Here is a 13,508-nt window from a genome sequence, read left to right as displayed (position 1 = left end):
ATAATGTTACATGGTTACTGTGCTGATTTTTTGCAAGTACCTTTCTCTAGTCACAGCTACTATCAATGTAGTGACGAACATAAGTTTAAAAAAAATTACCTTTTAATACCACACATACATCTGAGCTTAAAGTAATATATTATACTAATTCAGGAAGATACAACAAGGCAAAGAGAAATTTTTCTCCCTGTGTTAACTCTGAAATTATCTTACCTTATGAGGTAAGAAATAACAACTCCTTTTTTTAAAACARAAAACTTATCAGAAAATACGACTGTATTTCGGTAATTATGTCAATCTTCATTAATCCATATCAGAAAACATAACAGAGATGCAAGCAATACAAAAAAATCATATCTTCTATAAATTAAAGTAGTTCCACATGACTACAAGAGCAAAAGGATAATTATTTCAAGAAATATATCTACATACACCACCAACACTGTTTTCTCTTCCGCTCATACTCTGCAGGACAGCCTTATCCAGTCCCAATTTCAGACTTGCTCTGTCGAACATCTCTCTCTCATATGAATTACGGGTTATCAATCTGTAGACCTTCACAGCTTTATTCTGACCAATTCTGTGACAACGAGCTTGAGCCTTTTGAAAGAAAGGAGAACAAAAATGGAAACTTAAGCTTTTGTCTAATAACAAGATAAGACTTAAAAGAAATCTGTTCTACTGTACTGTCATCTCAAACAATAGCATAAACTTGAAAGGAAGTCAATTCACATTTACTTAAATAGAAGCTATCAGATATTTCTCATACCATAAACACTTCTGTAAAAACAGCAGGTGGGCTGCTCTGTGCTGAATGCTGCCGAATGGTATCGCTCCAACAAAAACACCACATAAAAATGTCCACTGCCACAATCTGTCCAATCCCCAGATATAAACACTAAAGTAGTTGTGACCTGAAAATTGATTCTAGTTCAGTGTCTAATTCACTGGATTAATTCATTGTTTGATTCTATAAATTACTCCTTTTTCTACAGATTATGCATGTATTATATAAAAATGTATTAGTTTCAACCTCAATCTCTTATTATTGGTTTTAATAAGCAATTGGAAATATTTTCATTTATATATTACTCTCCCATCCATTTGCATACAAGAATAAACATTTTCTTACATAAATCTACAAGATAAAAGTTTGCCTTTAGATTTCTACATTTTTTGAGTCTTATAGTCAAGGATGGCAGCAGGAGCATACAGCTTGTATGAAGTAAGAATAGTAAGAATACAGGTAGTGTAAACTTCATGTAAACCAGGATCAGAACCTACTGTATTCAGTATAATTATTTCTAAAAAGAAGAAGAAAAAAAAAAGATATATATTTTGGGCTTTTTGCTGTGATGTGATTACCTCTGAAACAGATGATCTGTCCAAGAACGGCTGAACTTCACTTTTTTCTTCAGTCTGTTTTGTCCAGACCTATTTCACGTGCTAATTGGATAACTGGACCTTCTATTTTTCTGSTCAGTTATCACAGTACCAACACCTAACTAAACTTCATTGCAAAGTCTAAATTGCATAAATTGAAAAGAAGGTTTTACCCTCAGCGTTTCTTACWCAAAGCTGTTTTGATTATATAGTTTTTTATTTACTTCAGGCTTACATGATTAATCTATATCCCAGGTCCCCTCTGGYCCTCATTACTTTTTCTCAAATATTTACACCTAGATATTTTGCCACAAAGATAAATACCACCCATGGCTAGTAAGATTTACTAGTTTAATTGCATCTACTCACTTGGGATAGTTTTCTGAGGTCACTCCTATATAAAACTACAGGTTAACTGTACTTTAATATGGGACCGAATTCTTCCCTAATTAAATATATATAAATATTTTTTTAATCAAACACTTCCACTTCTGTAAACTGTACAAGACAGCATATGTAAAACCTGCCCTCCAGCATTGTTTTATGCTTCCTGATGTCATGAAAATCTTAAGAATTTTTTTAAATTTTCTGACTTGGTTGCAGTGAACTGTTGCATTTAAGGTGAAATCACTCTGAAAGACAAAGCTGAAAAAAGATGGAACCTAGAAAAGATGACTTTCACCTACAGAGTATCCATCAATAAACTTTAAACATACACTTCCAAAAAAAAAAAAAAAAAACTCCTGAACATGTTAAAATCATGCATGTTCAAAACAGATAAAATATTCCAAGTGACCAAATTTATATCGACTAGGTTTGTTTGCCTGCTAAGGCATCAATATTACTCTCACAAAAATAAACAAATAAAATAATTACCTGCAGATCATTTTGAGGATTCCAGTCAGAATCAAAAATTATACATGTATCTGCTGCTGTCAGGTTAATGCCCAAGCCACCAGCTCTGGTGCAGAGAAGGAAGACAAACCGATCCGAATCRGGTTTGCTAAACCGGTCAATGGCAGCTTGTCTCAGATTCCCTCTTACTCGTCCATCAATTCGCTCATATAAATATCTGCAAATTGTCATGTATACACACAGCACACACAGACACATAAAAATCATTATGAAATTATTTACAATAGAATAAAAAATTACAATAGGCCTCCTGCCTGCATATTTATTCTTTACAATCAATAAAAGTGATGTTAACCTTGATTTCTGCTTATCAGTGAGGAACATAACCAGAAATCAAGACAGAATGCTCATATTGCTAGTAGTAAAATGCAGGTAACATCAGGAAGTCCTAACACTGAAATTCTAAGACAAATTCTTCTGAAAAGCAGAATTATTGTTCTGATTGATTAGCTTGATTATACACACCAGGGAACATGCATTACCATGGCATTTACTTGCACTATAGCATGCCACAAACYGAAGTCCAATGTGGACATTTAAAAGTTTTTCATGTGCTATTCTTGGGCGACTGCCTCGGGTCACAGAAGCCTGGCAGTGTACCGCTGTGTTGTGTACCCCAAACGGCCTGAACCTTACGGGTAAACTGTGGAAGCAGTACAGAGCAGCACTTAGCGAGCTGTGCCTGGATAAACTGCATGTTCTTTCTGTCAAGACCAAGAGAAACAGAACAAAAATGACCTCGCAGCACTTCTGCCACTGTCTTTGTATTTATCGAGGCTCAAAGAACTTCTGATCTCCTGAAGTAAAACTGCAAATTTAAAASAACAAAGTTCCACTGTCACTTCTTTTGTTATCTTTGATAACTACAAAGATTCCTATGAAACTTCTGAAATAAAAATAAATGTTTTGGCCCTGTTTAAAGAAGTGGTAAAATGCTTCTGCATGCTGTAAAGGGAATAAGATGCTGAATGTATATTTACTAGTCAAAAAGCTTTGCAACCTTTTTTCTTCTAATCAGCCATAAAATGGCACAGCAGATAACCCACAGGACCACAGGCATTTTGGCAGGCAGCCATCTCCTAGAGTCCTGTTGAGTCTTACCTCTAATCATGTGTGCACTCTACCATTTCTAATCAAAGCGCAGCATAAAGCACATTTTAACGTCTGCAGATTTCAGAAGATTCTACCTGTAGCAGTGATGTACTAGTCTAGTTGTTACAACCTTACAGACTAAGGAATATTTTCATATTGAATTATATGTACTACTATGAAGTTGAGTCAGTCAGTGCATTAAAATCCACCCATAAAAAACACAAAATGTTGAGCKCTCAGTTCAAATTAATAACTTCATGTAACAAAGTATAAAAGTTATATAAAATGATAATAAAAAAGAAATGATAATATAATCTGCAAATGACTTCCAATACACATTCCTGTATCCATTGAACAAAGGCACTACATTTTTTACTAAGTTTTTTTTAATGTTAGTTCCGTATTACTAGACAATTCACTGGCAAGTATACACTTTAAAGCAGTATCTACAAGCCAAAAACTGAACTATTAGAACCATAAAACCCAAACTTTTTATAGTTTTACAGGCTAACACAGCAACTACTGATTTTAACTGAGTTTAGGGCTAGATTTCACATGCTAAGGCTTCATACATAGTATTCAGTCACATGCTTAAATAAGTGCTTTGTTTCCCTTGGGTCTGTAGTATGATCAAATAGTGCTATTACATGCTAGAGTAAAAGCCAGTCTAGGGAACTGTTTTATGGCTGGCAGTAAAATCCTGCAAAATTCAAAATTGTAGTAGTTCAGTGAAGATAGGAAGTGAGAACTTTGCTTTTAAGAGTGGCCTAAATTACCTTACTGTAGCCACATGTTTCTTCTTACATTAATATAGAAAATAAAGCTCCAGTTATTAAACATCATGTACCTATATTTTATCAGGAGTAAGAAGCTATAATTCCCATAGAGGTACCTGGTCCAAGTTCAATATGGTGTAAACGAAGCACAAGTTATATGCTTCCTGGAGTTTAGACAAGCAATGCTGAGCTTGAACTTACAGTTTCTGATAAGCAATGTGTAAAATACTACACACATACAAGCATGTTTAATGAAAAAGCAACAAACTGAAGGCAGAGTTTACTCAACAACTTTTCTTTAGTTGCTCTCTAAAGGTTTTCTGTCACTGAGTAACTGACAGCATAGAGTGTAAGTTAGAAAGTAATTGGAACAACAACAACAAAAGCGTTTTCCTATCTTTACTATGCTATAATCATTAATCCTGCACTAAACATCTACAGATACGCTCATTGAGAGTAACATACTATGAAGATAAAATATACAATACCTTACCTTTTATGTATAAGATAATCCTCCAAAATATCTAGACAGCGCACCATCTGAGAGAAGATAAGCACCTTGTGGCCTCCTGCTTTCATTTTTGGAAGAAGCTTATCAATGAGAACCAATTTACCAGCAGACTGGATCATTGCCTGTAGATGGAAGTCAGGAGCACTTGGGCTATAAGTTTCTTTAAACTCTCCAAGGATTTTCTCTTCAGCACCTACCAAGGAATATATATCAGTATCTTTACATATATGCACACAAGTATTTTCATATATACACAAGATAAGTCTCTATTAAAATAAACATCTTATTTGTTTGTAACTTTTTAAACACGGGCAAAAAGCATTTATCTTTCATCCATAAACTGTTAACTATTCAATTGTTTCTGTTTACTTAAATCCAAACTTTGTCCTCCTTTCGTGTACTTACTAAACGGCTTCCACAGTTAAATAAAAGCATAAATAGCAAAAATACAAGCCATAAGAGACACTTTCAGTGACCTGTGAATTATATGTGACTTCCATCTTACTGCAATGGAATTGGGTGATGGTGACAAGGACAGCTGCACCCCAAAAAATCTGTGACATTGATGACTCAGGGTCAGGTTTGTTTTTTAATCAAAGTTCAGAATGTCCTTAGAAATACTCCAATATTGTAATGCAAATTTAACAGATTTAATTGTGTACTATGCCTTTTTTGACTTAGTATTCAAGAGCAGGACTCAATGTTCAAGATGTAGTTATATTAATCACTATTAATTTCAAATATTATTATGAATAAGAAAAATTATTCAACTAGATTGGAAAAACCCTACAACATGGATAACAGGTATATACATTGTTTTGAGACACTGGAATTGTCAGGAAGATTAAGCCATTGCACTCAAGCTAAAGGAAGTCTGAGTACAGCCATTTAAAAACAGGTCACAAATAAAGCTGAAATAACATTGCTTTCAACTCGGACCTAGCTTGTGATTACTTATTTGAGGAGGAAGGGAGGAAGAAGTACTAATCTAGTAAAAGTCAGTGCTTATACTCTAAATATTCCCCATCAGCCACCGTCTGAGACCAGAAAGAACAAATTTCTGGGTGGATTTAAAGTCTAACAAGAACAGTTATTTCTGCACTCTTAGAAAACAATAGACAGCTATGCAGTTCTGTTCAATATGGAAATCTTACAACTTCAGGCAGAAGAATATAGAAAAATACCCCAAATTAATTAAATCTCTCAAAATTGCAAAACCAGGAATGTAACTTATTTTTAAGAGTGCTGCTTAAAAACAACGAAAAATACTGCAAGCTCTTTTATCGCTGTGATATTTGAAATGGGACACGAGTCTCAGCAGCAAGAAGCAGTGTTTTCAAGAAGCAGTATTTTCAAAACCTTTTCTTAAGTCCTGCTATGATTGAAATCATAGCAAAATTTTAAGCTATTTAAGAGTTTTTTTTTCTTGCAAGTAGGAAAAAAAATATCCAAGTTAGTTATACATAAATGAAAAAGCAACAAACACTGACATAAATCACACTATTGTCTGCAAGAAGSACTAATTTTAGAAGTTCATTTTAAAAGAGTTTTACATATTGTTTTTAAATTGATGCAACTTTTCCAAAGAGCCATTATCTTATGGAAATTTTTTATTTCTAAATTTTCTGTGAAATTACATGAATAAGAAATTCACACTTCACGCCTTACATAATAYGCAACTGCCTCAAGTTTGCTTTACATCCATCAAAAAATGTTTCCATCTAATTCAATACTTGGAAAGTCTGATCACAATGCAATATATTTCAAATAGAAGTTCTTACATGCTCTAAAAAGAAGTACAAAAGTAGGTTAAAGAAGAGGCAAGTCTTAGTTTATCATGCACTTACCTTTGATGAGATAAGGGTGATTACAACACTTTCTGAGTTCCATCATAGTGTTAACTAGATTGGGTACATTTGCTTGCCCTGCTCCCTTGGATAAGAAAGCAAAATTCTTCTCCAAAATTGCTCGATAATATTTCTTCTGAATATTAGTTAGTTCTACTTCAATTATAGTTTCCTCTTTAGGAGCCAGCTTTTTTTCTACATCTTCCTTTAATCGTCTAAGCATCATGGGTTTCAAGATGGCCTGCAGTTTCTGAACCTAAATGAACCACAAAAACTAGTTGGAATACAGACCAAAGTAATAGTATAGTGTAATTCAACAGTTTTTAAATCCACATCATTAATTCTACATTTGTATGAAATAACTTCCAGGAGACTTAAAATTTTATTTTTAATTTCTAATTAACAAAGAGATTTTTGATGCACTCCAAAACAAAAAGAGGAGCATCTTTTTGGCATTTGTCAGCAAAGATCCTGGCTACAAAACTGGAAGACATAATCATTATTATTCTCACTCTTACCTGACATTCACAAAACTGATCCAAAAAATAAAAGTAAAAATAATCCTTCAGCATTAACTAAGATTCTGTAACAAACACCTCTTTAAATTTATCAGAGTACTTTTCCAAATAAAATCAAAGTTCTAAATATACTTCTAACNAAAAGAAATTAAGAGAAATACTTCAGCATTGTGGTTTTTCTTCAGAACATCCTGAAGATGATGCCTTGACTCGTTTAGCAATCTGAAAATGTTACTACATTTTTTAGCTGCTTTCTACCGTCTGCATAGATTACAGAAGTTAAATGCACGACAAAAGAACTCGTAAGKGATAGATGTGGGTGGGGGGGAGAAGGGCACCAGCATTCAGTTACTTAAGCTTTCGAAACAAAAATTATTGCTCAGGTAAGTTGTTTTTAAATACTGGAACGCAAAAGGAACTTTTACCACATGTAGTACCTGTTCCTCTGTTTTAAGGTCTCCAAATTCTTGCATGAATGTTGATTCAGCAGGAAAACGCAATGGTTCAAGAAAATGAAGGAGACTAAATAATTCTTCTACTGTGTTCTGCAGTGGTGTACCAGTTAGCAGCACTTTATGCTCCTATAGAGAAGGGCAGGGGAGATGGATGGAAAAAACCCCAAACAAATCGCATGAGCTTATACATAAGCATTTAATAAAACATTTTTATTAATTCTGAGTGTCAAAATCTGAAAGTACCAATTCTGACTATCAGTAAGTACACGGCTAATATGCACAAACTGATTTATGAAAGAACAACAGTATTTTCTACTAGCTTTTCTTTAGATTTTCTCTTCTGACATCTGAGAGACAGTTCACCTAGTTACAACCAATTACTAAAGAAATGACTGAACAACTTTTCACACATATGTGATACCTATCCCAATAGTTCGGAAAAAACACACCAAGTATAAAATAGAAATGAAATTAGACAACCTATATATCTTCTTCTGAGAATGCACACTATGCGAATGCGAATTAGTATACTAAAGTAAAAGTCAGGTGGGAGAAAAAACTCGAAAGTAGCCATGGCACACCTTGTAGCAGATATACTCTTTCCACCCCCCAAAACATATACATAAAGATTCATTGCAGCATTCTCTTTTAAAATATTGCCACTATATCAYGTAATATCTGAAGTATGAGATTAGATAAACATCCTGTCTTAAATTCCACTACTTGCTTAATAGTGTTACAACTCACTTTTAACAAGTAACTTGTTTAATACATTTTCTAGCTTCTTTTAAATGTGTCATTGCACAAATACTTGCACAGAAACTGTATTACTAAAGAGTGATCAAAATCATAATCAGACTATAAAAAAGCATTAACAGAAATATATTCTGCTTACAGCTAGTACATGCCCCATTTTAGTTCCTCAAAAACATACCAATATCCAGTCTCAAAAAAAGAATGTAACTGATAAGAGTATCAAGAATAGGTATCTCCGGTCTTTTAGTAAACATGCTTGTGATAGTTACAGCACTTTGATACTATAGTACTGTACTTAAAAATATTTATAGAAAATTACACAGTAAAAACACACAAGTGATACACAGTCACTCACAAGGTTCATTAGCTTTAGTCCTTCCAAGAGTTTGCAATTTTTGTTCTTCAGCCTGTGCGCTTCATCAATAATAACACATCGCCACTCAATTGCATTGAGTTCCGGACAGCCACCAAGAATCATTTCAAAAGTAGTGATAATGGCTTGGAATCTGTATGTACCTCGAACGATGCGGCCCTAGAGATTTATAAACACACACCTTGTCATATTACCATGAACCCACTCAACTTAAAGATTTCATTGCTGAAATTTTATCCAAAATCAGACACGTGATTTTAGATCACAAATTGTCTTCCCATACATATTTAAGTCTATACAATTCTGTAATTAGTACCAATGAATAGTCAAAAATACAATATTGTCTAACTAACAGTAATATTTAACCACTTCTTAATTACAGATACAGCCATCTAATAAAACTGCTGCAACAGGAGTTTGTAGGTAATAATACATTTTTAATTCCAAGAAAATCTGAAAGAATGATTGACAGAAGAAACCTACAGTCAATCAAAACGTGTAACAGTAATACATTTAGCACTCATATAGCAAGTAAAAAAATATCACTTAAGCCAATCAGAATCAAACACACACCTTTTATCTCATCTAACTTGCTTTACTTGATCAGTCTGACAAAGAGAATATGTCAGGCCTTCAATAAGACAGACAGTATACAGTAACTCACTAGAGAAACAAGACATCATTTTAATATTTAAGAATTTGTTCAAAAGAGAAAGTTTTTAAGTTTTTAAAGAAAAATAGCCTTATAAATTTTGTAAAACAGCATGACAGGTTAGAAAAACCTCCTTCCTTATCCAGAAAAAACAGGAAAAAAAACCTATTAGAAAGACTTTATCTTTTTTTCATTTCAATTAATATAAAGTAATTAAGCCAGAAAAGCAAACTGTAACACTAGCAAGGTTAGTTTACTCCAGGGAAAGGAAATTAATAGCTACCTAAAGGCAACATAGCRCTTAATGGGCTACATTGTCTTTCTCACTGTTCTGCAAATTCATTGCCCAAAATCAACAYCACATACAATTTAATCTGCACATGAATGTCACAGTCAATGCTACTCAGTTGCAAACTTGCTCAGCAAACTGTAATAACACATATCTTGCTGCAACCAACTTCACGCAGCTTATTCGTTAAGCATGTTAAAGACTGACACACGATCAAAACACACAACGGTATGGAAAGTGACTTTCATCAAGACACACATGCAGACAACGAAAAGTGTACTTTTCATTATTACCATCTGAAACAAGTTTGGGGGTAAGTCAGTGGATGCAAGTGACATTACAATACCTGGGAGTCCCTGAAGTACATTTCATACTGCTGAATCATTTGTCTGCTGATCATACTTCCATGATACACTACAACATTGAGGTCAGTCCATGTGCGAAATTCTCTTTCCCAGTTTGTTATAGTGGAAAGCGGAGCTATGATCAGAAAAGGCCCTCTTATACCAGACAGGAGGATTTCATAGAGGAATGTAATTGACTGAATGGTTTTGCCAAGACCCATTTCATCCGCTAAAATGCAATTTCGTCTGAAAGTAAGATATATTTATTTGTTATTAGGAAGAAAGAAAGTATAGTCATTAGAGCTGTTACTCAAATGGAAAATTTATAAAAAACAAAGCTCAGAGATACCAGTTTAAAACAATAGTCAGAACTGTGGGAGTGCAGAAGATGCTCCTAAGTATTGCCCGTTTATGGTAAAAATACATACTTGGTACATAAAAACAGCGGTTTCTAATCGTATTTAGCACTTGCATAACCTGAGAAAGGAAAGTTCCATAGGGTTCTCCTAAATAAAACACACTAAAATTATTCTTTTGAGAATATGTCTACCCTAAATAAAGAAAATGAATTTAATCAAAGATTTCCTATATGTACATTCACCTTGAAAAATCTGCTAGAAACTAATGAAGATTCCATGAAAGTCACAGTATAAGCGATGCAAATTGTTCCACCTACATTCACACAAACRGAGTGCATCATAGCACCACTGCCAAGTTTCACCCACTCTTTTTCCAAAATGGAGATAGAGATATATAACCAAATTATTACACCAAGCACCACTAGGTGCTCACCCTCAACCACATACATTCACTGAGGTGCTCACAAAGCTATGCAGTGAGCCGGATCACAGAACAGTTGGGGTTGGAAGGGGCCTCTGGAGCAAGTTGCCTGTGATCATGTCCAGTTGGCTTTTGAACATCTCCAAGGATGGAGACTCCACAACCTCTCTGGACAGCCCATGCCAGCATTTGACCATCCCCCACAGTGAAAAGTATTTTCTTATTTTCAGGTGGAATTTCCAGTGTTTCCATTTGTATCTATTGCCTCTCATCCTGTCACCTGCCACCACTGGAAAGAGCCTGCCTCTTCCCAGCTCTCTCAGCCTCTCCTTAGGGGTCATGCTCCAATTCCTGAATCATCTTTGTGGCCTTGACTCAAACTGAGAATTTTTTTTCCCCTCCAGATCATGAAACTATATGTCTAAACCGTATGCTCACTGACGCAATCTCTAAAGAGAATGGAATTGATRCTTCGGAAATAAAACAAGGAGAAAGATTCATGAGTAGATAGCTGAATTAGATATAGGGAAAATTCTTACTTTGAGGGGAGAGGAAYATCTTGAAAAATGGATAAGATATCTTCCAAACAATGATTATACTCTAGGTAGCATATTACAGCATTAATTACCAAAAGTTAATTTAGCTTATAATATAGGAAATAAAATTACCTACTCATCTTATTTGTGAGAACAAGTAACTTTATTTGAAATATATTTTAATTCTATAAATCATTTTGAAAGATGCAAGTATACCAGTGAAAGTATCATTTTAAACATCTTCAAAAATTTTTCATTGATTATTCTGATAGAAAATAACACATACAACAATTATTTTTCAATTGTTCCAAGGAGGAAAAATCCTTTATCTCCTAAAAGCGTKTATTTTTTGCGTAATTCATTTTTTGTTTAAATTTCCTCTCAGCCATTAAATTGTTTTCAGGTAGCTTAGTTTTATTCTTCTAAGGCTTGTTTTTTGTTAATCTTGTTGGTAAAATACAGTTGTACACTCAAATGAAGAGAAACTTCAAAAAAAWTTTTTTTCCAGTTATACCTTTGTAAAATGGAGAAAGGTTAAGATAATTTTTAAAAAATATTTATTAATTTCATATTCTTAAAATTTATATTAAAAATATTCCATGCATATACCTATTGTACCAGTTGAATAGCAGCCAGTTAAGTCCTTCCAGTTGGTATTCCCTGAGCTGATTGCCATTTTTATATTCCCTGGACTGTTCTATCTTCTTCCAGGAGTTTGGAGGTGGTCGGTCCTTTAAAGGAAAAATGAATATATTTGCAAGTTTGCAAATAATTATTTTTCAAAACAGTTTTACCTATTAGTTCTTGAGTGTAATCATTCAATTTTAAAGATAGGAAGGAGTCCCTGCTAACATTACTTACTAACGTGTGGAAACCTGAAGTTTATTGTCTATAGAAATGAATATTTTGAAAATAAATAATACAAAATAACTGATTTCTAGAACTAAAAGCATAAATAGCTTGACTCTGGCAATCTGAAACATTTATGCAACAGTGAGTCTTCAGAGAACGTGTTGAGAATCTTTAACATCTCACTTTGGAAGCCTGAGCGATGCCTGCCCTTAGACCACAGCCACCCGAACACTTGAGATTACCAGGATCCCAAAAGTATAAGCAACTCTGTATTCTAAGGCTGTCCTTCTGAAATGGTCTGAGCCAAGCTACGCTGGGTTACTGCAGTCCGGCCCTTTCTTTCAGCCCCAGTGCTGGTGACCGATTTTCACCTGACCTCAGTTAGCCAATTCAGAAAACTAACATCAGGACRACAAAAAGTGAATCTGCAGGTGGTTTAGTTCCCTGAATTCACCACGGGATCAGATGAAGGACAGTACCAGCAAACACAGGCTCATGATATGAAGGACATGAATGACACAAGACTGTAACAGAATCAAGATATGATCTTCCTCGTGAGCTCAAGGAAAGCTGAGAGCCTGTATATATACTGGATCCCCAGCCTGGAGATTCAATAGGCTGGCAATAAGCTGAGCAGGCAACATAGCAGAGAAACCATGAACTTTTTGATTGATGCTTGGTAGGACTCCAGGGGAAGACAGTGTCTTCAGGTAGCTTTTGCATTCCTACCCGAATATACTGACAAATTCAAGCAAAATASTTTTAGAAAAAAAGTTTTTTGATCCGCTGTACTCTCAACATTACTCAATGTTTATAAAAGCTCATGTTTACCCMAAATTCAGGTGGCCCAATTTGGTAGGTCTGAATTCTGGATCTGAATTCTGCATCTCTTTATGGCCAGCATCAGCATTAACTGACACTACCCCGGCCTGCTGCAGTAACTGTCCTTCCCCAACAGCTGTAGCTTCTTTCCCTCACCCACAAGCAACCATCTGGCCACTTTCCCACACCACTGAGAGCCACCTCCAGCTCTCAGAGCTGCAGGCAGCAAACACTTCCTTGTACTTTCTGAAGCCTGGGGAAGAAAAAAGAAAATAAAATAAAAGAAAGAAAAAAAAAAACAACCCCTGTTGCTGATGCTAAGATGGCTGTCAGTCTTACAGTTTTATTTTAATCATCGTTTTCTTTCAAAGCCAAATAGGGCAAACACAGATGTATAAAGCTCTTCATATGCTGAAATGGCAGCATTTTAAATAAACATTAGAAAAACAAAGTGCACATAATCTAGAGGCTAAACATGACTTCTACAATTATCCATGGGTGAGAAAGCATTAAAATAAAACTCAAAGCCTATAAATTAAAATACTGCGCATATTCAGTTTTGTAGGGTAAATAAATTAGAACAAGTGTTGCACTACACCACGCAGGA

The 13,508-nt window shown here is 34.7% G+C and overlaps 1 protein-coding gene across 5 annotated transcripts in view; it reads right to left on the bottom strand.

Moving 5' to 3' along the window:
* Positions 1 to 13,508, bottom strand: part of CHD9 (chromodomain helicase DNA binding protein 9) — a 99,447-nt gene that overhangs the window by 27,325 nt on the left and 58,614 nt on the right. For all 5 annotated transcript variants that reach the window (XM_085303849.1, XM_085303851.1, XM_085303850.1 and 2 more), the window contains 8 exons: positions 11,837 to 11,958; positions 9,914 to 10,157; positions 8,609 to 8,785; positions 7,480 to 7,623; positions 6,525 to 6,780; positions 4,660 to 4,870; positions 2,260 to 2,455; positions 433 to 600 (listed from right to left, as the gene is read on the bottom strand). In XM_085303849.1, coding sequence (XP_085159975.1) covers positions 433 to 600; positions 2,260 to 2,455; positions 4,660 to 4,870; positions 6,525 to 6,780; positions 7,480 to 7,623; positions 8,609 to 8,785; positions 9,914 to 10,157; positions 11,837 to 11,958 — 1,518 coding nt within the window. The remainder of the gene's footprint in view (positions 1 to 432; positions 601 to 2,259; positions 2,456 to 4,659; positions 4,871 to 6,524; positions 6,781 to 7,479; positions 7,624 to 8,608; positions 8,786 to 9,913; positions 10,158 to 11,836; positions 11,959 to 13,508) is intronic.

Source organism: Rhea americana, unplaced genomic scaffold (genome assembly GCF_003343005.1).
Source record: "Rhea americana isolate MKP2758 unplaced genomic scaffold, rheAme1 scaffold_20, whole genome shotgun sequence".
In the NCBI taxonomy this organism is placed as follows: Eukaryota; Metazoa; Chordata; class Aves; order Rheiformes; family Rheidae; genus Rhea; species Rhea americana.
This window is presented reverse-complemented; position numbering and strand designations above follow the sequence as displayed.